The following is a 21,749-nucleotide window of genomic DNA, read 5'->3' as shown; positions in this document are numbered from 1 at the left end:
TTGGCAAATTGGCCCATTGCCATAATCCCTATACTTTTAGGAGGCAAATCCAGAGACTGCTTGCTGAAAATCTGCGGTTTTGCATGAATTTGCCTCTAAAACAACTCCGTCTCGTTACGTTCTGTTATTATCTCATTGTGTGGTGAATGTGCACGTCACAACTTGTCCACCAGAGTGTTTTGGAGTTGTTGGATTGTGTATTTGATGGATTTGATGAGATGAGAAATCCCATGAGCCTCCGTAAGCGTAGCTCTGAGCAGCTCGCGGCTCTGCTCCGCCGTTCTAAAAATAGCTTGCACCGACAATTAAAGGTAACAAACCTACTGCTATGACTATAGGGATTATAGCAATGGGCCAATTTGCCAAAATGTTGAACTATCCCTTTAATTTTTGCCTATATTCTTTTGTACCAGTGACAGTCAGGACAGGAGACGTTGTATGTGCATGTATCCACTATTTGCAAAGTTTTTTGTGAATTGATTGATTGTGATTATCCTGTTTGTTTTTTGTTTTGTTTTGTTTTTCTCTGTGCCTGTGACTGGCAGCTTTGGGGATTAATGAAGTTGTTTGAAGTTGAAGTTCAGGTGTTTTTGGACGCATGAATGTGCTACTATGATTTTAAAGATCAGCGGTCACTGTGATTTTACAAACGTGTTTTGGTCACAACTCACTAATTCATTCATGTACTGATTATCTTATGATACATCCAGTGATGATCGACGTGACCATAAATGTTGAAACTTGGCAGCCAAACAATCATGAGGCTGTAATCCTGGTTTCTGATGTGGGGGCTGTTTGTCTACTGAGCCTCCACAGTGGATATAAAGTTAAAGGGATACGCCAACATTTTTTTTTCGTGTCTTGCCTCACTCCCGAGTCCATGACAAGCAGATAGACACCATCCTTTCGACTGTGCGTGCAGTAACGAGGGAGAGCCCGTATCACCCGTAATTAGCTTAGCTCAAACGCTGGAAGTGTATAGGTAGTGTTAGCCTGCCTCCACCTAAAGTCATCAGAGAAACTCTTCAGCAACTCTGAACGGAAACCAGCGGGCCGATCTTCGTCTCAGAGCTGACAAAACTCTCCGGTAAGGCATCTTGAGTGGTCAAATGCCGGTAACGGGATAAGATTGGTCAAAACGGAGGGTTCAAGCAAAGCGGTTTACATTGAGGGTAGGATAGCTTCCTATTTTAAAGTAAAAGCACAAATTCTGTCGTCATGGTTTTCTGTATGTAAAGGGCAACGGGTGTTTTATTTTGAAAGTAACCAGAAGTGCGTTGGTCACAACGGCTAGCTTGAGTAGCGCCGAATTCGTCCGAACAAAATTGTAAACAGCTGGTATTTAGACAAATTAACGACACACTGCTGATCTAAACAGCTACTTCCTCGCCTAAAAATGTTTGAAATGTTAATAAAGTGATATATTTACAGAGTTCAGAGCTAAAATGCTGACTGCTGATTTCAGCTCGGGTAGGAGGCAGGCTAACACTACCCATACACTTCCAGCGTTTGAGCTAAGCTAATTACGGGCGATACGGCTCTATCTCCCTTGTTACTGCACGCACAGTCGAAAGGATGGTGTCTATCTGCTTGTCATGGACTCGGGAGTGAGACACGAAAAAAAATGTTGGCGTATCCCTTTAAAGTTAATTTAAAACTGGCATCACCTCAACCAGCACTGGTCCTTTAGATTTAACATTTAACGATCTAATAATGGCCTATATAATAGTTTACCACTCACAGGAGCATTATTTCTGCTTAAAGACAACTGTATGTTCACTTTAATCATTCCTTCCACCTAAGTACGACTTGTAATGTGTTTATATATTTACTTACAGTAAGTAAAGAAGGTGAGTACACCCCTGACACTGAGGCCAGACAACAACAGAGTGTTTTTATCTTTTATTTTATTTTATTTTTATTATGGCTTATTATTCGGGGAGTTTGGGATTTGTGGCCAGAGCCCCCATTAAATCATGGAGCGCTTCAATATCAGCTGAAGACAGCAGGTGCTACTTTGGTTGGGGACAGCGTACACCAATTAAGGCCACCGTCGGCACTGGTTTAATCTGCTGAGTGAGGTATTTGAAACCAGAAAAGGCCAGCCACCCCATTAACCCCTGCCTCTGCTAATTGGTACAGTGTGGTTTATGAGTTGTCTCGATCCCAAAGCTGCTCTGAGTAGAGATTATGTCGATGATGATGATGATGATGATGATAATGGTCATTTCTTTAAAAAGGATCCTGTGTGATGTTGTTTTGTTGTTTTGTAAGTGTTTTTAGAGATGCAGTGATGTTGATGTAGACACAATACAATGAACAATAATATAGCTACAATATGGGATCACAACTCAGTCATCTGGTCACTTTGAGGCTCCGGTCTGTGTTGTGGTCGAACTGGTCGGTCGAATACTCTTAAGGCCCCGTGCGTATGTACCCTGCATCATTAACACAGGCCTGAACTGACGTCTGTAATAATGACTAATGAATCAATCACTCTGGGCCATTAATGATCAGTTATGAGCCAGTAATAAGTGCTTTCTTACACCAAATTGTGTAAAAGGAGCTCATTAAGTTTTTACGTTTTTTTTTTTAAGTCATTAAAAAACACTCATGGGGTTCTCAGATCATAGAGAAAAGTAATTAATAAGGGATGATAGTCATTCAGTCATTCATTCTGCAGTTATTATTCTTATGAATTAATCTGAACAAGCCTCCAACAAACATATATACGGTACCTATGTCATTTGTACTAATACGGTAAGTGTGTTTTTACAATAGTCAATCAAGCCTGCAGTAAATAGTTAATGAGTGGCTTGCTGGTCTTTTCAGGTTGTTCAAATGGTTCATTTAAGGGTCGATGGACTAATGCATGTGTGACAACTTAATTTACACTCTACCCCAAATTTTAATGGTCCCATTTTGTTTTTCTCTTTTGTTTGTTTGGCTCATTTTACTGCAGGACAATAAAGACTGAAGTGAGGTCAAGTGACAGCTGGAGGAGAACAAACAGACTCCACAGTTTTTCATTATTGATTTATAACTGATTTATAAAGCTTTATATAAACATATAAATAATTAAAGGGATAGTTTAACTTTTTGGCAAATTGGCCAATTGCCATAATCCCTATAGTGTTAGGAGTAGGTTCGTTACCTTTAATTGTCGGCGAGCTGCTCAGAGCTACGCTACGGAGGCTAATGGGATTTCTTGGTTTCCCTCATCAAACTCATCAAATACACAATCCAACAACACTCTGGTGTACAAGTTGTGACGTGCACATTCACTACGCTACGAGATAATAATGGAAAGTTATGAGACAGATTTGTTTTCAAGGCAAATGCAGAGACTGCTGAGACTCTTTTCACGTCATGCTGGTTGTGGTATTGTATTGTCCTTTGTTTATTTATTTATTTATTTATTTATTTATTCACCATGGCTAGGTGCAACTGCAAACTGAATTGCCCATTGGGATCAATAAAGTTTTCTCTATCTCTATCTCTATCTCTATCTGCTTGCTGAAAAACTGCCCCTGAAAGGAACGTGCATCAGTTTCGGTTTTGCATTAATTTGCCTCTAAAACAACTCTGTCTGGTAACGTTCTGTTATTATCTCATAGCGTGGGGAATGTGCAGGTCACAACTTGTCCACGAGAGCGTTTTGGAGTTGTTGGATTGTGTATTTGATGAGTTTGATGAGGGAAACCAAGAAATCCCATTACCCTCCGTAGCGTAGCTCTGAGCAGCTCGCGGCTCTGCTCCACCGTTGTAAAAATAGCTTGCACCGACGGATCATGGCAATGGGCCAATTTGCCAAAATGTTGAACTATCCCTTTAAAGTATATTTCACTTCCTTGCCACAGTAAGTGATCAAACATGAACTCCTCTGTCTGTCCTCCTCACTACTACATGTGTGCAGCAGCAGTCCTGTAAACGGCCACCAGGGGGCGTCACTCTGTTTCAGACCCCAGTCACACTGAGGTTTTTCTCATCACAGGTGACCTGCTTTTCTCTCCAGCTGACATCACGTCAACAGAGTTTAGTGGTTACTTAACGGCTTATACCTCAGTACTCTGACTGTTACATAGGTGAGAAACCCCCCTCCCCTCCCCTCCCCTCCTCCCTCACACAAACACACACTCACACATATTTTGCCGACTAAAAAAAGAAGAAACCCATGCCACTCCCCTTTATGTGTGGCTGCCCTTCTCTGGTGGAGCCAGGGAGCCCAGCAGGGCACAGTTTAACCAGGAGATCGGTTATAATGTAAATATGATCCATCTACCATCTATTATTGATCGGGATCGAACTCGTTGATTTTTTTTTTCTCAGTGTGATCAGCAGCTGATGAGTTCACGGTGTTGGTTCATCGACCCCGACGGGATCACATCTCCCTCCTCCTCCTCCTCCTCCTCCTCCTCCCCGCTGCTCCTGTGAGAAGGTGAAGCCGCTATAATAACCACACCGCGGTCCGCTATGAGGCGAATAACAGGAAAGGCGAAGGATGAAACTTTGATCGAGCTGCAGAGCGCCACGGACCCACACACAGCAGGTAATTAAAAAAAACAAACACGTTTTAATTAGCTTTTGCCAGCATGTGGTGGTCGCGGTGGTAGTGTAGCTACATAGGAGGCTTTGGTATAGGAGGAGCGGTTGTTGCCTACTGCATGTAGGAAAATATGACTTGGCGTGTGAGTAATCCTCATTTCCCACCACTGGACTGATGATTTCATCCGCTTATATTCAACTTTTTGAAGAAAACATCCTCATGTTAAATATTAAAGCCTCTAGAAAACAAATAAATACATTAAAGTAAACCTCCCAATCCAGCAAAGAAACTAAATCCTTATTTCTACATGTCTACATTTTTTTTCTTTTTTTACACCCAGTGTTAGTGTTTGTCAGTTTGATTCAGTTACTCAGTTTAGTCCAAAGCCAAATTAAATGTGCTTTTCCTAAAGTTAGTTATGTGTAGTTAACTTTGTGCCAGTTTGGCAGCTGTTTTTACCACTGAGACTGTGCACAGTGACGTCATGAAGTGGGTGAAGGATTTTGGGTAAATTAGGGTCATCTCCCACTCCCAGCTCAGGACTCAGAGCAGGATAAACCCAGCATTAGAAAAAAAAAAAAAAAGGATTTTCCTGCACAACAGGAGCGTTTATAAGTTAGCACCGATCCCATGACGTGTGTGTGACCGTTGGAGGTGTCCCTTAAGACTTGTGGGGTCAGCGAGGTCACACTGGACAAACTGAGGTGCTTTTTTTAAAAAAAAAAAAAGATCTGGGTCAATTCAAGTCACAGTCACCCAGACAGCGACAAAACAATTTTTTTTTTATCTAGCTCAGTGTTTAATTCCCTTATCTGAGACAGTCCCTGGCTCTTCACTAAACAACAAACTATGAGACCGTTTGTTCACAAGGCTCCGTCCTGTGGTCTGGACAGTCTGGACCGTTGTTATTCTCTCTGACATTATTAGCATGATAGAATTAAAGTGGTATTTGCTGTGTCCATGCACGGTGAATCTCCAAGGACACACTTCTTTACAGTTCCCCCGTCCACAGGGCGCCTCGTATCAGAGCAGAGGGGCGGTGGTCTTTTAAATTAAAGTTAATCTGATATGTAGCTCCATATCAAAGCAGAGGTTATTATCATGAGGCCGGTTTCAAAAAGAGCAGATCTGGACTGAGATGCGACAATTCCCATCAGGAACAAGAAGTGACAAAGAAAACAAACAAACATCCAAGAGGCAGAAATCTCGAGCATCATCAGGTTGTGGTGGGTTTCTTACATCACACACAGCAGCTGCCAGTCAGAGGAAAGTGAAGAAGCTGCACAGAATTTATACATTCAAGCTACAGACAACAGGACAGTTCAGTCTTTGTCACAGACAAATAGGACAACAGTGAGGTTTAAATATTATCAGGTTGTGTTGTTCTTAATATTCAAACTGTCATTCATCTAAATGACACTTAAATTGAGTGTGTGAAAAAGAAGGAACAGGCCACTTCCTGCGGTCAAGGACTAATTGCTTTGCCTTAATGGCAGCTTCACTTACAAGTTCCTATTAACAATGCATGAAATCAAAAACTTTTTAATTTACCCCTAGTTTAGTGTAATGCACTGTAATGGTGCTCATTTGATGTTGTGTACCTGTTCAACAATCAATCACTCTGTCAAGGACTTAAAATCCTCATTTAAACCGGTTTTATTGACTTTTGAAACTCTAATATGCAGCGGTAAATTTAATCTCATTTTCACAACTTCAGTATCTGAAGGACAGAAATCTGAAGATGTCCAGGAAATCGTGTCATGTCCTTTAGATTAGAAGACAAATGAGTTAAATTCCAGCAGAAATCTGCAGGTTAAGCAAATACACACACATGAAAGTAGAGGCGGTCTCAAAGAAACAGTGAGTACAGTAAATGGCGCGTGTATTGACTGACCTTATCTATTGAGCTCTGCTGGTCTGAACACATGATGAAATGCAAAAGGAAAAGTCTGGTGCTCTTGTGATAAGAGCTGAGCCGCTTTTTAACATGATACGGAGGAATTCCTGTCCTGAAGAGAAACAGAAACATATATATAAAAGTCCACAGTCCACATGCCCATTTTAACTTAGCTTATCAAGCTATTTATTCATTAAGATACATTATTCATTAACAATATGTAGCTATGACACTGTTACGGATGTAACTAGACACGGATGTGAATACTGTTTGTACGTAGAGATCATTTCAGGTTTTTATTATAGTGATCCTCAAAAGCTTTAATGAGCTAATTATAGTAGTTTCAAGTTGTAGTTTTCAATCAATCAACATTCATTAAGGCATTCAGTAATTCAAACTTAATTCATAAATGTTATATAGATCGAAAGAAAAAGATCTTGCACATGTAAAATATATATTACACACCTCTGGTTACCTGCACCTGTAGATGTCTATTCAATGAGACTTTCTAAAATCACTCAAAATAGACCAAATAAAGAAGCATACATGTACGTTTACAACTTCTTTCTCATTCACCTCGCCTAAGATAGTTGAATGTGCAAGTTATTTTTAAGGTCTATTGATATTTTAACGTAATAAAAATGTGTCATTTTAACAGGTAAATTAAATAACAAACAACAAACCGTGAACCAGCGCTGCTGATATCACTGCACCATCATAGGACATGAAATATTAATATGATTTATTCTGCGGCATTCATGTCGAATCCAAGTCTGCGTTGAGTGAACATAATGAAATCTCGACTCTCTTTTCAATTTGCAGTCGTACACTCTTTATGTTGTTAATGAGTGAGCTGTTAATAGAGACACGTGTCTGTTTATCTCGGGCTGAGCTGTGGGTTAATAGACTCTTCTCCTTCTGCAAAAGCTTTGTTTGGGGCAGTTATCAGGGCTGCAGACCCTCGGCTGCAGAGAGGAAGCAGAGAGAGAGAGAGAGAGAGGGGAAGAGGACGTCTGTCTTCACCTTGTGTTTGAACTGTGGTCCTCCGCTCACAGCTGGTCAAACACTGACTCATAGAAAAAGCCGCTGGAAACTGGAAACACACCAGATGTGCTATGAAATTGAATTTAATTTGGTTGGTGGTGATTTACACCTAAAACATTTTATCATATCTTTAACTGGGCTCTCTCTTCTTATTCTGGCATCTTTCTGGAACAGTTGAGCAATATTTATCAGACCGACTCTTGCTTTAGTTGCTTTTCCTGGAAATTACTCATATTTTAAGGAATTTGCTCCCATTTAAGGTGATATGACTCTGTGCGCCTGCAGCCAAGTCGATGCAGTGATCTTTCAGTCTGATGAGGTGAAACAGAGCCAACAAGTTGCTATGGAAACAGGCCTAGTAATTGCATTACCCCCCCTTTTGATGGAGGCATGATACTGAATAAGATGTGGAAATCAACCTAGTAGATCTCCTCGGAGCAAACACAGAGGATAGACAGACGCACTCGAACTGTGAAGACAAGTTTGAGACTTTGGTTTTTATGTCTCCGGGACAGAAACAGCTCCGACTGCAGCGACGACCTTCACTTCAACTTAAAGATGAACTGATTAGATTCAAGTGCATGCAGAGCTAAAGGTCATTTCAGGGTTTCTACGCAAGTTTGGAAAAGTGTAGAATTAGATTTTATACAAAATGGAAACTATTGTACGGAAATATATTTCTTATCTGGGTTTGGTCTTATCTCAAGTTATTTGGGTTAATTATTTTGTATGCACCATTGTACCTATAGCTACAATCTCCTGGAAATTATTTGGTGACATAATGGCATACAAATTCAGAATAATGAAAACAAATGATTAACTCAATGATTTATTTACATGATACACATCTATTTACTCATATGTCACAAATTATTTGAATTTTTTTTACCGAAAAGTCTGGAAAAAGTATGGAATTTTGAAATGTGTAGGAACCCTGTCATTGTGACCTAATTCAAGGGATAGTTCAACATTTTGGCAAATTGACCCATTGCCATAATCCCTATAGTCATAGCAGTAGGTTTGTTACCTTTAATTGTCGGTGCAAGCTATTTTTAGAACGGCGGAGCAGAGCCGTGAGCTCCTCAGAGCTACGCTACGGAGGCTAATGGGATTTAAAGGTAATGAACCTACTGCTATGACTATAGGGATTATAGCAATGGGTCAATTTGCCAAAATGTTGAACTATCCCTTTAAACTAACTCTAGAAATCGTACTATGTAACACAGTTTTTTAAATGAAGTGATGACATCGAAACGGTCAAAGTTCAACTTCACTGTCACAATAATGTTGTGCAAAAACCTCTGGACACACAAACACGAGACAGAGGTTTTGCTTTGGCCCGTTTCCTGCCCTTGGGGTGCATGGACATGAAACAGTGACACAGAGGAAAAGCAAGCCCGCTCTAGTGTAGTAGGTCATTGAATTATGTTTTATGTATGAGCTGTGTATGAAAAACTGAGCCAGTAATGGCACCGTACAGTATCTCCTAACCTGATTACATGAAGGCAGCAGCAACAAATACACTTTTATCCGTTTGTCATCTCGCATGAATCATATCAGATCCATCAGAAGATGCAAGGAAGCTGCTCTCTGAGTCCCGCCTCTGTTCCCTGGAAACACTTTACCACTAACAAGCATCCCCAGCAAACGCACAGTGTCTTATGAGGACAATGCAACACAACACAATGCAATGCAATGCAATGCAATGCAGCCTCTAGCCTGTGCGTGACCTTATGTGTTCTTTTGCCTTTATAACACTACTCAAGTTTTCCGGGGATTGTCAGGAAATGTCCCGTCTGGGCCTTTAGTATCCTGATGATAAGGCAGGAAATGATACAACAATGACAATACAACCCGTAACCCAAAAACAGCAGCTTCGTCAGAGGAACTGAGGAAATTTCTTGTTAGTCTATAATGGGTTTCTATCTTTACATCATCTTAACGTCCATTTAGCAGCTGCTCCGGAGCTGTGAGTTACACAAATTATTATTTAAGTTGAGTTCAGACAAACACAGTGTTGTTGATGCCCTTAAGGCACGAAACAGCCACACTACCATGACAACTGGGCGAACACCACTGGTAGATGAAGATCATGTGACTCGTCTGAAAGCCCCACGAGGACGCCTGTTAAGAAGACCCTGAGGAAAAATTGTGTTTTTTTTATGTTTTCAAGTCTTCACAAATATGATTCCACAGTTTCCAGGATTGTATAAATTCATATTTGACTGGACCAAGTGTGTAAGTTTACTGACTCGACAGGAAATTTGCCGACAGAGATACTGTAGAGAGGATGTCTTGTCTTAGATGACTTACTGTAGACCCAGTTTGTGCTCAGGATGTTGTGGTTTGGTTTTGCTGTAGCTTGATGCACACCACCACGCCTTCTAGATAATCGTGACTTGTTTCACTCAAGAGTTCTGGTATTAAATTTCAAATCCAAGCACTTTATAGTTTAATTTGTGATGTTTTTGCTCCACATCTACCAAATGCAAACAAATACTGAAGACAGGCCCTCAGGTTTTCTGCTACTAAACTGTGGTTAACACTGCGATTCATTTCATTTAGACCACAGTGCTAACATCCATCACATCTACACATAAAGCAGATAGGGCCTTTTGTCTTTTAACATCGGAGGGAAGTTTCCTATAGAGGGAAGTTGTCGAGCTGTCAATCTGTGCCTTGTGTTGTGTCACTTCCCCTGAGAAAAGGTGACTGCTGACATAATCAGTCTGTGATTAATGGGTCTGAAGAGTTAAGCAAGAAGAGGAAAGAGATGTTAGCTCTGGTGAAAGTGAGTGTGAGTGCAGTGGAAGTGTATTTATCCTTTTTTTTTAATTCTGCTTGAGTCACAATGAAAAACAATTTATCGTTTCACTGGATCTCATGTGTCCTAATGCAGCAGTGCTTCTTTTTTATTAACCTTTTCCTTTCTAAGTAGTCGAGGATCATGCGTGTTTACCTCTCCTAACCTATAGTTTATTACTAATCCCCTCCTAACCTTTGTCTCTCTGTCCCTTAAAGATGGTCCTGCAGTGCTGACCGCATTCAGGATTAACCTGCACTCAGGTACGGGCAGATCAGAGGCTTACTGTGACGCCTGGCTGTCCGTGCTCTCATCACGTCTCTCAATAATAGCCTCAATGTTTCTTCTTGTCTTTGTTTTGGCTGTTAAATATCCGCTGCTTTGGAGTTCGTCTGCTGATCACACACCCAGACGCCTGCCTGCCTGCGTCCGTCCGTCCGTCTGTCTGTCTGATCTTTCACCCAGCCTCTATCTCGGCTTCTTGTTGTATCTGCAGAGCCAGGCTCGTGGCGGTTAAGTGTGTTGTGTGTGTCCTGTGTCCATGTCTGCAGCGTCCAATCAGCACTGATGCATGCGCTCATATACTGCAGTGAGAGAGGCATGTGCACGCGGTATTGTTTCAGTTAAGGCTGTGGGGAATTAGACCATGTAACATCTGAGGAGACTGTGATCTCTCTCTGCTTGATATCTATGAGTTTTAGATGATTTTCACATCTGTGTGATGGAGCTTCCTGACCTAGAAGGTAATCAATCGTCTGTATTTGTCAAAAACCTTCAGTTTACCATGAAGGTGAGAAGCTATTCAACCATTAAAATGTGTCTGTCTCATGCTCTCCCAGTTTGAGTCACATATGCTCAAGTAAAAATAGCAGCAAGGAGACACATTTAACCGGTTGGATCTTAAAATGTCTAGTGCTATATCTGCCACATGCATGAGTAAAAACACAAGTAGATTAAAATTGAACCTGTGCAAGAACTTGAGGTAATTACATCCCACTTTCAGCCTTTCAGGTGTCAGACACACAAGTTCATGATAACTTCTGGATAGAGAAGAGCGTGCCGTACTGTATTGTATTATATTGTGCGCTTGTGTGGGTAAGTGGGTGTGTGGGTGGCTGACACATCCTCTCACATCCTCTTGTCAGATGAATACGAGTCACTGGATGTCGGTTCAGATTGAGAAAAGCAGGTTCTCCACTTGTTTTGATGACTCACTCTCAGGGATTTCAGTGAAGAGAGAGGGCTGCTCTCCTGATGACGGTTACTCACACCGACAACTGAAACTGCTGAGCGCTAAATATGCATCATCTAAATATGATCCAGAGGTGGAGAAATTCAAGTCGGATCTTCTCCGCTGTGAGGAAAGGAAAGGTCTTCTTTCAAAGTTGTGGTGAACTAGGATTGGATGCTGGGCTTCAGTGAATGGTTGTTTGGGGCTGAGAGAGAACGTACAGCTGCTGTTCGTTGCTCTGCACGATCAGCACATGCCTCTGGGGGTCAATACACTGGCACCAGTGGCCTCCTATTCTGATACACTAGTGTAGCGTTGCTCCTCTTTTCTTTGTTGTCCAGGTCTGATTCTGACCAGCGCTCATGGGCCTTCAGGAGCAGCTGTTGTGGATCTGTCGTCTTTGAAGCGTGGACAGATATTTCTCAATGGGCCCGACCTGTGAGTGTTGTAACTTGAGGGTTTGCTGCTGGATATCGTCCAACGGGTTACTAACCTTCAAGGGATAGTTCAACATTTTGGCAAATTGGCCCATTGCCATTTTTGGTGCAAGCTATTTTTAGAACGGCGGAGCAGAGCCGTGAGCTGCTTAGCGCTACGCTACGGAGGCTAATGGGATTTCTTGGTTTCCCTCATCAAACTCATCAAATACACAATCCAACAACTCCAAAACGCTCTGGTGTTTTTTTTTTTTATATAACACTTGTTAAAATGTTTTTTGTGTTCATCTTTTTTGTCATTGTTGTGTGAGCTACTGGACTAACTTGAATTTCCCTGCTAGGGATGAATAAAGTATTCTCTATTCTCTATTCTATCTAAGTTGTGACCTGCACATTCACCACGCTATGAGATAATAACAGAACGTTACCAGACAGAGTTGTTTTCTAGGTAAATTCATGCAAAACCGCTGATACGCGTTGCCTTCAGGGGCAGTTTTTCTGCAAGCAGTTTCTGTATTTGCCTCTAAAACAACTCTGACTCGTAACGTTCTGTTATTATCTCATAGCATGGTGAATGTGCAGGTCACAACTTGTCCACCAGAGTGTTTTGGAGTTGTTAGGTTGTGTATTTGATGAGGGAAACCAAGAAATCCCATTAGCCTCCGTAGCGTAGCTCTCAGCAGCTCGCGGCTCTGCTCTGCCGTTCTAAAAATAGCTTGCACCGACAATTACAGGTAACGAACCTACTGCTATGACTCTAGGGATTATGGCAATGGGCCAATTTGCCAAAAATGTTGAACTATCCCTTTAAGAGGCAATTTGATGAGAAGTCAGATAATATGCATGAAGTGCTTTTCCATTGTTTTGCTGAGTGGGATATCTGCAGGAGGTGAACTTGGCTCGGTTTAGCAGAGACTGTGAGTGAGCCAGCATTGTCTCCTCTGGTTTAAAGAACATGATGCTTATTTTATGAAGGAAGCATTTTCAGGCCTGTTTCTACTTCCTTTGTTATGGATACGCCAGATATCTCTGAGCCAACTGAAGCAATACACATGCAGCTGTTGTTTTTGAGCGCCGACTTGTTATTGGCACGGTCTCTGCACCTTGTGTTGGTCCAGTTTGCCACAGAGAAGGCGGCCTTGGGGCCTACGACCAAGACTGAGTCCTGATTTCAAGGGGAACGCCATTGATCTTACTAATGGAGATGAGCTGACTGGTCAAGGAGAGTAATACCGATCTTGTCAAAGCGTTTTTTCTGCAGTTTTGGAGGGAGTTTTACAAAATCTTGAAAAGACTAGGTCAAATTTTTCAATATCTGGGAAGCCTAAGGTAAAATCCTGAGTTTAACAGCAGCGTTGCATGACAAAAACACCAAACACATAAATTAAAGACAAAGGCTTTGCTGTTCTTTCAGAGAGAAAGTTAAAAGATCTTCCATCTGTGATTCTCAATAGTTGCATATAGTTACAAACAAATACTTTAATTTGAGGCAGGTCTTTATCTGTTATTCCTCCCATTTGAAATATTTAGAAGGTCAAAGCTTCATTTTCAATCGCTCCTGTTGTCTGTGCTAAGTTTTTTTTCTTCTGTGTTAATGCAGCCACCAGCCAGTCCGTCAGTCAGGGACATTCCAGATTACAGGGTTGGCCTCGATGTTGCGTTCCAGCCAAAAATAACCCAAAGTGAATTCACAATGAAAGTTATTTCAGTGTTGGTCTTACAATCTTGGGCAGTGGAGTTTGACAGATTTGGGTGTTTGGGCATTATGGGAAGCGCAGGATCTGACCTCACCTGACCTCTACCAGGGAGGAGTGATAAGAAAACACTGAAGTCCAAACTCTGTTCTGCAGAACGGCTATGTTTGGAGATGCATGCAGTTCATATATTTTAAAGGGATAGTTCAACATTTTGGAAAATTCACCTATTGCCATAATCCTTATAGTCACAACAGTAGATTCATTACCTTTAATTATCAGTGCATGTTGTTTTGAGATCCACGGGGCAGAGACGTGAGCTGCTCAGCGAACACAATGGAGGTGAATAGTACAGGTCCCCTGTCCCTCAAAACTCCCTCATCAAACTCATCAAATAGACAATCCAACAACTCCAAAACGCTCTCGTGGACAAGTTGTGACCTGCACATTCACCACGCTATAAGATAATCGTGTAATATTACGAGATGGAGTTGTTTTAGAGGCAAATGCAGCCAGAACTACATTCTGCAGGGCGGAGTGATTTCAAAAACGCAAGTAGTTCTGAGTATTTGCTTCATGTGTCATAACTTTACATAAATTATACATGATTATTTCAAGGTAATGAATCTACTGCTATGACTATAGGGATTATGGCAATAGGTGAATTTGCCAAAATGTTGAACTATCCCTTTAAGCTCATTTAGTAAAAAGGCACTATATGACTGTTATGTGTCCTTGGTTAACCCTCACAGGGGGGACGTCCTCACTACCTGATTGATGCTGCTGGTTTGTTCTTTTACGTCAGTGGTCAGGGGTCAAAGGGTCAGAGTTAAGTTTCCTTATTCATGACATTTGCCCTAGTAAGTCGTCCATCTTATTCTCAAGATTTTATGAGTTGGAAGCCCTATAAAAAGAGGAAGAAGAGGAAACCACTCTCTAAATCCTACAGTACAACATCAGATCATAAAAAAGCAAAGAGAAAGAAGAACTGCACATCTCACTCGTATTATTCACAGAGTCGTAGAGCTTATGGATTTCTGTCGCTGCTACATCAGGGACCGTTTGGCCACTCGGAGCACCGGTCCTCTCTTAGGTGGTAGTTAAAAATGTCACTTTGATTTAGAGCCCATGCACTGCAGCTTATTGGCTTCTTCCTTCAACGATCTGGGTTTCTGCTGGTGGATGTGTTCACAGGAGAATATCTCAGCTACTGTAAATAGACAGCTGCCGAAGTGTAACTGGGTTGCATGGGTGAAAACTGTGTTAGAAAAACATATCCTGAGCTTTTCTTTTGAAATTAGTGGTAATTCGGGTAATGTTGTGTGTCCTATAAACTATACGGTGACTATGGTGATTTGGCATCGATGCAAAACTGTGAACGGTTATTTTTAGTTAATGAACGTTAACACCTATTTGTGGTGTCCTCTCTGTGTTAAGTTTGAGTCCACTGCTTATTTATATACTCAGCTTTTCTGACCCATTTCCATGTGTTTGTCTCTCCGCTGTAGTAAAACGTTACTCACTGCAGGCCCATGGCTTCTGTTTGCTCAAGCCAGACTCTGATATGGCTGTCTATGCACGACCGAGGAAGTGAGACAAAAAAAAAAGGAGCAAGTTAAAAAAAAAAAAAAGCTTCCCATGAATGCATTGGAAAAATCACACACCCCCCTCCCTCCTTTGCCCCATTATATAGCTCACAGATTCCTATGGTCGAGTTCATTTGCATTCCAGCCCAGTGAGTCCACAGTGAGTCGCTCCGTCATTGGCTCACGCTGCTGTCCGTCAAATCATCGCCGTCTAATCAGGGGTCGGGTTGAAGCTGAGGGAGGCTGGGAGATCTTGGTCTTCTTTGTGTGCTAAGTGTGTGTGTCATCTTAGAGGGGGGCTAATATTGCAGCAGCCTCCCCCACCTTCTCCTCCCTTCTCCCTCCCACACTGATGCACGTTCCAGCCTCCCCCATACAGGAAGTGAAACGTTCCCACCATTCAGGAGGCAATAACAGGGGGAGCAGAGCTACATGAGCACATTCCCTCAGCCAGAGTGTGCAGAGAAAGAGAGAAAGAGAGAGAGAGAGAGAGAGAGGATTGCTGAGGAATGTAGTGTGTCATTGGATTGAGAGAGTGTGTTTGTGTGTGTCTCATTTTACCAATATGCTAAGAGTCAGTACTTGCTCATGTTGCCAAGAGACCACAGGATTTTTATTGGGTCCTTATTTAATTGAGCTCGCCTCGTCTGAGATGCTCCAGCAGACAGTTTCCTTAAAGGGACAGTAGTGTGGTTTGGAGTGAACCTTATTATAAATATTATTATTATTATTATTATTATCCTGCACATCACATAAACAGTGAAGCTAAATTACTGGATGTCAGTGGGAGACAGGTGGAGGAAAACACCTGTCATGTCTATTTTTCAGGCTAGCTTTAGCATTTTTTCCAACAATTTGTGTAATTTAACCGTGCCAATATATTATTTAATGTGACCTGTCATCGGTGTCTGGGTCAGTCTCTTTGCTTGAGGCCGGATGACACTGATCCTACAGCTACTGAGCAGCTGTGCTGACACCCAAACTGTCCTAATATATAAAGGAAAAAATGTGTTCATACCACTTTAATGTAAAATGAAAAAACTGAACTATTCCTTTATGACCATAAGCTATTAGATCTTTTTAAATCATATTGCACTATAGTTTTAATCAACACGATGACTTAACAACAAGAGCAGTTTTTGGTTTTGCACTTTAAACTCATTTACTCTTCTACACGGATTTCATCTTTAAATCCCCACTGTTCCTCATCTGAACATGTGATTATTGTTCTTTTGCAGATGAAAACAGTGGAAATGGCGTCAATTCACTGCCTGACAGAGGAGCACTGCCTGGGCATAAAGAGGTAAGATATCAGCATTTACATGCACCAATAAAATAAACATGTTATATAGCGGGTAACTTAGCGTGAACGGTTGAAACAGGAGGAACCTGCCTGGTTCTCTTTGAAGATAAATACACGAACACATACAGATCATCTTGTTTGTTTTATTGGTTGGTTACATTGGTTAATAATTAATTGGTTGCTGGTTTCATATTTAGTGTATTCACATACTGTAAGAGCTGTATGGAGGAGATGCATCTTTATTCATAAGAATATTGTTTAATCACCTTTATATTTGATCTTTTATTTAATTCCAAAATCATCTTTAATAATTCACAAGATTTTCAGTAGTAGTCAGATTTGGGTTCGTAATGTTTCTGCAGTATGTTTTCTTTTCTTTTAATACCCACTGGACGGTTAAGTCAGTGTTTATGGTTGTGTGATTTTGTTGGCCTTACTCACTGATCTTTTGTTGACACATCCTTCTCACTGCTGAGTCACAAAACCTCTGCGTCTCACCGAGAGAGTTCCCCTCATTCTTCTGAGAGTGGGAGAGAAATAAAATGCTGTCAGTCCGCTGGGTTTTCAGTGATACAGTGCGATGGTTTATCCATCTGGATTCATTAATTCAGAATAGCATTGATTGTATTATGTCTCTGTGATGTATGAATTCAGGATTCGCTGCAGGACTGGGGCAGATTCCCTTCAGTGCTAATCCATCTCACTAAGTCGGAGCGTGATTAAATAACTGTAACAAGCAGAGCTCACGTCTCTGATACAGAAGCTCAGTTACTGCACTGTCTGGGAGCTGGGTGGGGTTCAGAAACTGGAAACTCAATGTTGGCACTCAGTGTTGTCATTAAACTTAAACATCAGGGCCGGATATAGCCTACTGTAAATGGCAGGCAAACACTCTTCAGAGTCAAAAACTGGAAGCAGCTGTTCTCTGGCTGCTCATGTGTTATTTTCTACAAACAATGACTCTGGAAATCAGATTTTTTTCACATTCAAGGGAAGCATTGATTGGCCTTTCTGTGCTCTGTGCTCTCTCCAGGTTCTGCAGCTTCCTCTTACAGTCCAAAAGCCATGCATGTATAGGTTGATAAGCATCTCTAAAATACTTCCTGTAGGTGTTAATGCGAGTGTGTGAAGTTGTTTGTCTCTGTGTGTGTCGACCCTGTAACTGACTGGCGACGTCTCCATGTTGAACCATGATGAGTGGTGTAGCCAAATGGGGGGGATGGATTTTAAGAAAACATTGTATTCAGTTTATTTTGGCAAGAATCATGAAGATAAAAATAAAAAGACTGAACTCTGTCTAAAATAAAATATGTGGCCATATAAAGCACTACAACACAGAAAACAGTCAGAATCACATCTTTTAAACTGTGTGGACGAGTAAATTAATCCTGCCACAGTTACATAACATGACAAGAATAGACTGAGGGTTGAAGTAACAAGATCATCACATACTGTTAAATATTGATGTACAGATCCACATTATTGCATACTGTAGGTGACCCTTTCTCTACCCAAAACCCCCCAAAAAAGAAATAATGGCGGCTGATTACTTGCAGTGTCCAAATAAGTTTCCAAAGATAACCAAGATTTATTTCTTCCACTTTCTGTTGTTGAAAAAAAACACCCATTCTATTTCCAATATAAATCAATAAACACGGCACGGTAAGGTAAAAAAAAAAACAGTGTTTCTGATCAGCAACACCTGAAATTCCTTCCTCTCAAAAAGCTCAGCAAAATAAAACAAAAATAAACGTAAATGCAAAAATGGCTATTACATTCCCTTCTGTTTTTAGCAGTAGAGATGATAACTCATGTGTTAAACACAAAAAAGTGTAAGTTTTATACATAACGACCTTAGATGTCGGCTGTGACACTAAAAGACCTTCAGTTCGCACATTAATGAGGTCAAAATAAAATGGAAAAGTGAAAGGGTTTCTGAGTTAAGGCAATAACTGAACTTCCTCCACCATCAATTATTTCTGTGTAATGACAAGCTGCAGTTTCCAGATTTTCTGTGCATTCTTGTGGGGTTTTTTTTGGCCTCTTTCTAAACTCTGGAAATACTCTCAGTACTCTGCATTGGCATGTGACTCTCTAAACAGTGTGTCTCTCTCTGAATCTGTGTCAGTGTTACAGTCCGAGGCCCGTTAGCTTTGTCTTCATCATGATCCTGTTTCATTTCTCAGTATCTGTTGAACAATATCTCCTATTCCTGTTTTGCATTTTGCTTCCCATTCTGTTCCAGAGCCTAAAAATTGTCACCTGATGCCTGTTGTTTTTCCTTTCAGACCGACAAGCTACAACCAAACAAAGACACCGTGTTCTTCAGGGACGGGGCGCGAAGAGTGGACTTTGTGTTGTCTTATGTAGACGACAAAGATGGAGAAAAGAAACAGGTGAGCGTAGACGAAAGGTCACATGATGGTTTGACTGACCACTCAGCATTTTTACAGCACGGCAGCCGTTATTGCACCACTTATATCTAGAACAGGAAAACGTGGGACTACAAAGAGGAAGCGAGACTCGGATGAGACGTCATCCATGGATATAGGACATTTGTGATTTGATGCAATAGTTAAAACATTTGTATTATTTAAATCTTTACTCTTTTCATTTTGTGAAAGCTAGATCAGTTGTTAACTGGCAGACAAATGTAGTTACAGAAGGAGGATACATGAATACTAATATGATGTGAAGTGCTGTAAAATGATGTGATTGTCAGTCACATGACTGGAGGAGGAGGAAGGAGGAGTTGCACTTTGCACAAGTCTCAGCCAGTTATGTCACTTCTTTCTGCACCCGTTCAGTCTCTCGCTGTCACAGTCACATGATGCTTCACACAGTCGTTATTGTGCATCTGGGAGCCATATTTTCATTTATACTGTTAAAGTGGCTTTGATCAAAACCGTGTGACAGTTTGAAGTGTTGAACCCAGACAGGAGTTGAAAGAATCCGCAGCTCCACTCTGCCTCGGCACATTGTTTAACTATCTGTCTGCATCACAACGTCATTCATTTTCATTCATCCTCTGTGCATCATGTTTAAGTCGTGACAGGCTGCTGTTCCTAAAAAAAAGCTCTGAAAACCGACTGTACACTGTTACTCATGAAACCACAAACAAAAGAAGGCCGTGTCTGAAATCACTCCTTTGCTATTTCCTGCACAACAGAGACCGCTCTGTTTCAAGTCAGCAGGAGACTGAGATTTCAGAGATGCGATAACGTGATGGAAGTCGGCTCTGAAATTCATTACAGAGACTCTAACAGACTGTCGGACTGGACCACAATGTGATTTACATGATCATTTACTAACGGTTTTGCATGAATTTACCTCAGAAACAACTTTGTCTTGTAACATTACTTTATTATCTCATAGCGTGGTGAATGTGTAGGTCACAACTTGTCCACCAGAGCGTTGTGGAGTTGTTGGATTGTGTATTTGATGAGTTTGATGAGGGAAACCAAGAAATCCCATTAGCCTCCGTAGCGTAGCTCTGAGCAGCTCGCGGCTCTGCTCCACCGCTTTACAAATAGCTTGCACCGACAAATAAAAGTAACAAACCTACTGCTATGAGTATAGGGATTATGGCAATGGGCCAGTTTGCCAAAATGTTGAACTATCCCTTTAAAATATAAAGAGAACAATGAATGTTAATGTGAATATTAGATGCAAATGGTTACAGCTGTTGTAACTATTTGTTGTTGTCTTATAATTGAACACAGACTGTTTCATCATTGTCTGATGTTTAAATATTTATATTTATGTTCAGCGGTTGTGCAGTGGTGCAGTGATGGTGTTGGTGAACCAGTAACCAGTACTCAGGGTTTCTCTCTAGCAGTCTTCAGGTTTACTGTCATAAACATTAGAGGTTTGTCAACTTCTATTCAGCTGTCAGGAAAAGTCAATCAGCTGCAAACCCACTTCCCCCACTTTCTTACCTCCTTTTAGACCAGTCATTGTGGTCCGTTATTGTGTATTATATCATATTAACATAAAGAATGAACCACAGAATAGATGATCTAAAAAGAGACAAGGAATCTGAGACGGGGGTTTTATGAAGTTTCTGTAACGAGGATAAGAAAGTGTAGACTACACACTCGGACTGTGTAAGCATGCGTGGCTCTAATGGCTGTGGTTTGTGTGTTTTTTGTTCCCAGGAAAGGAGGAGGGAATTTGAAGCCAACCTTGAGAAAGCCGGACTGGAGCTGGAGACAGAGGACAAATCGGTAAGAAGCTCATCCACAGAGCACCAGCGCCACCTAGTGGACAAATGGCCGAGGCACATTTTATTCTAGAGGAAAACTCTTAAAGGGATGGCTCATTATTAGACACACTAAGCCGCCATCCTTTATCATTTAAAGGCAATTGTAACAAATAGTCTACTAACTAACTAACTAACTAACTAACTAACTAACTAATCTACTTGTAATCAGGACTCCAAAGACCAGAAGACGTATTTCTTGAAGATCCACGCGCCGTGGGACGTGCTGGCCACCCACGCCGATGTCTTAAAGATCAAAAGCCCCTTCAAGGAGAGCGACATCCCCCACGGGCGGGAGGTCCCACTGGAGTGGCTCTCGCATCCTTTCCGTCTGCCGGACAAGGTGATGCACCCACAACCGGACTACTTCACCCACCCCTTCGACAAGACCAAGACTGACTTCTTCCTCGTCACTGACAAGGACACGTTCTTCCCCCCATCCACCAGAAACAGGATAGTGAGTATTTGCTCTCTCCAATCACAACAACACACCTATTACACAGTATTCCCAGTTCATATTGGATCTTATAGCTCTGGATTTAAATTAAGAGAACACTTCAAGGTTTTTCTTAAATAAGCATCTCTACATGTATGGCAACCGTTCCAATCCACTGTCTATTGGTTTTCAACAGAAGCACATCTCATTTTACTAAATGAGGCACTGATTAGGTGATCACCTGAACCAAATCATATTAAATAAATAAATAAATAAATATAATAAAATAAAAAGAAGAAAAAAAACACTGCTGTAATTTAAAAAAAAAAGGGTTATTTCTCGAATGTTGATTTCTGAACTCTTCCTAAATTAAACAATAAGTGTTGTGTTGTTTAAAAATGAACAAGAACTTGTTTTCCTTTGCATTAACACTGCATCTTTTTTGTTGTTTTTATTTTCTGCAAACAAATGCTCTAAATGACAATATTTTTATTTCCAATTTGGGAGAAAT

General features: G+C 41.1%; 1 protein-coding gene across 2 annotated transcripts in view; it reads left to right on the top strand.

Moving 5' to 3' along the window:
- The first annotated feature begins 4,210 nt into the window (after nt 1-4,210).
- The window catches only part of LOC146989544 (anoctamin-5-like), a 29,796-nt gene continuing 12,257 nt past the window's right edge, over nt 4,211-21,749 (top strand). The window contains exons 1-6 of one of the 2 annotated variants that reach the window (XM_085759222.1): nt 4,211-4,549; nt 10,509-10,553; nt 16,477-16,541; nt 18,830-18,937; nt 20,699-20,767; nt 20,975-21,259. In XM_085759222.1, coding sequence (XP_085615348.1) covers nt 4,474-4,549; nt 10,509-10,553; nt 16,477-16,541; nt 18,830-18,937; nt 20,699-20,767; nt 20,975-21,259 — 648 coding nt within the window. In that variant the 5' untranslated portion in view covers nt 4,211-4,473. The remainder of the gene's footprint in view (nt 4,550-10,508; nt 10,554-16,476; nt 16,542-18,829; nt 18,938-20,698; nt 20,768-20,974; nt 21,260-21,749) is intronic. The other variant, XM_085759230.1, reaches the window with a different exon arrangement.

Source organism: Trachurus japonicus, chromosome 3 (genome assembly GCF_045865225.1).
Source record: "Trachurus japonicus isolate A0001 chromosome 3, Traja_1.0".
NCBI classification, from domain to species: domain Eukaryota; kingdom Metazoa; phylum Chordata; class Actinopteri; order Carangiformes; family Carangidae; genus Trachurus; species Trachurus japonicus.
This window is presented reverse-complemented; position numbering and strand designations above follow the sequence as displayed.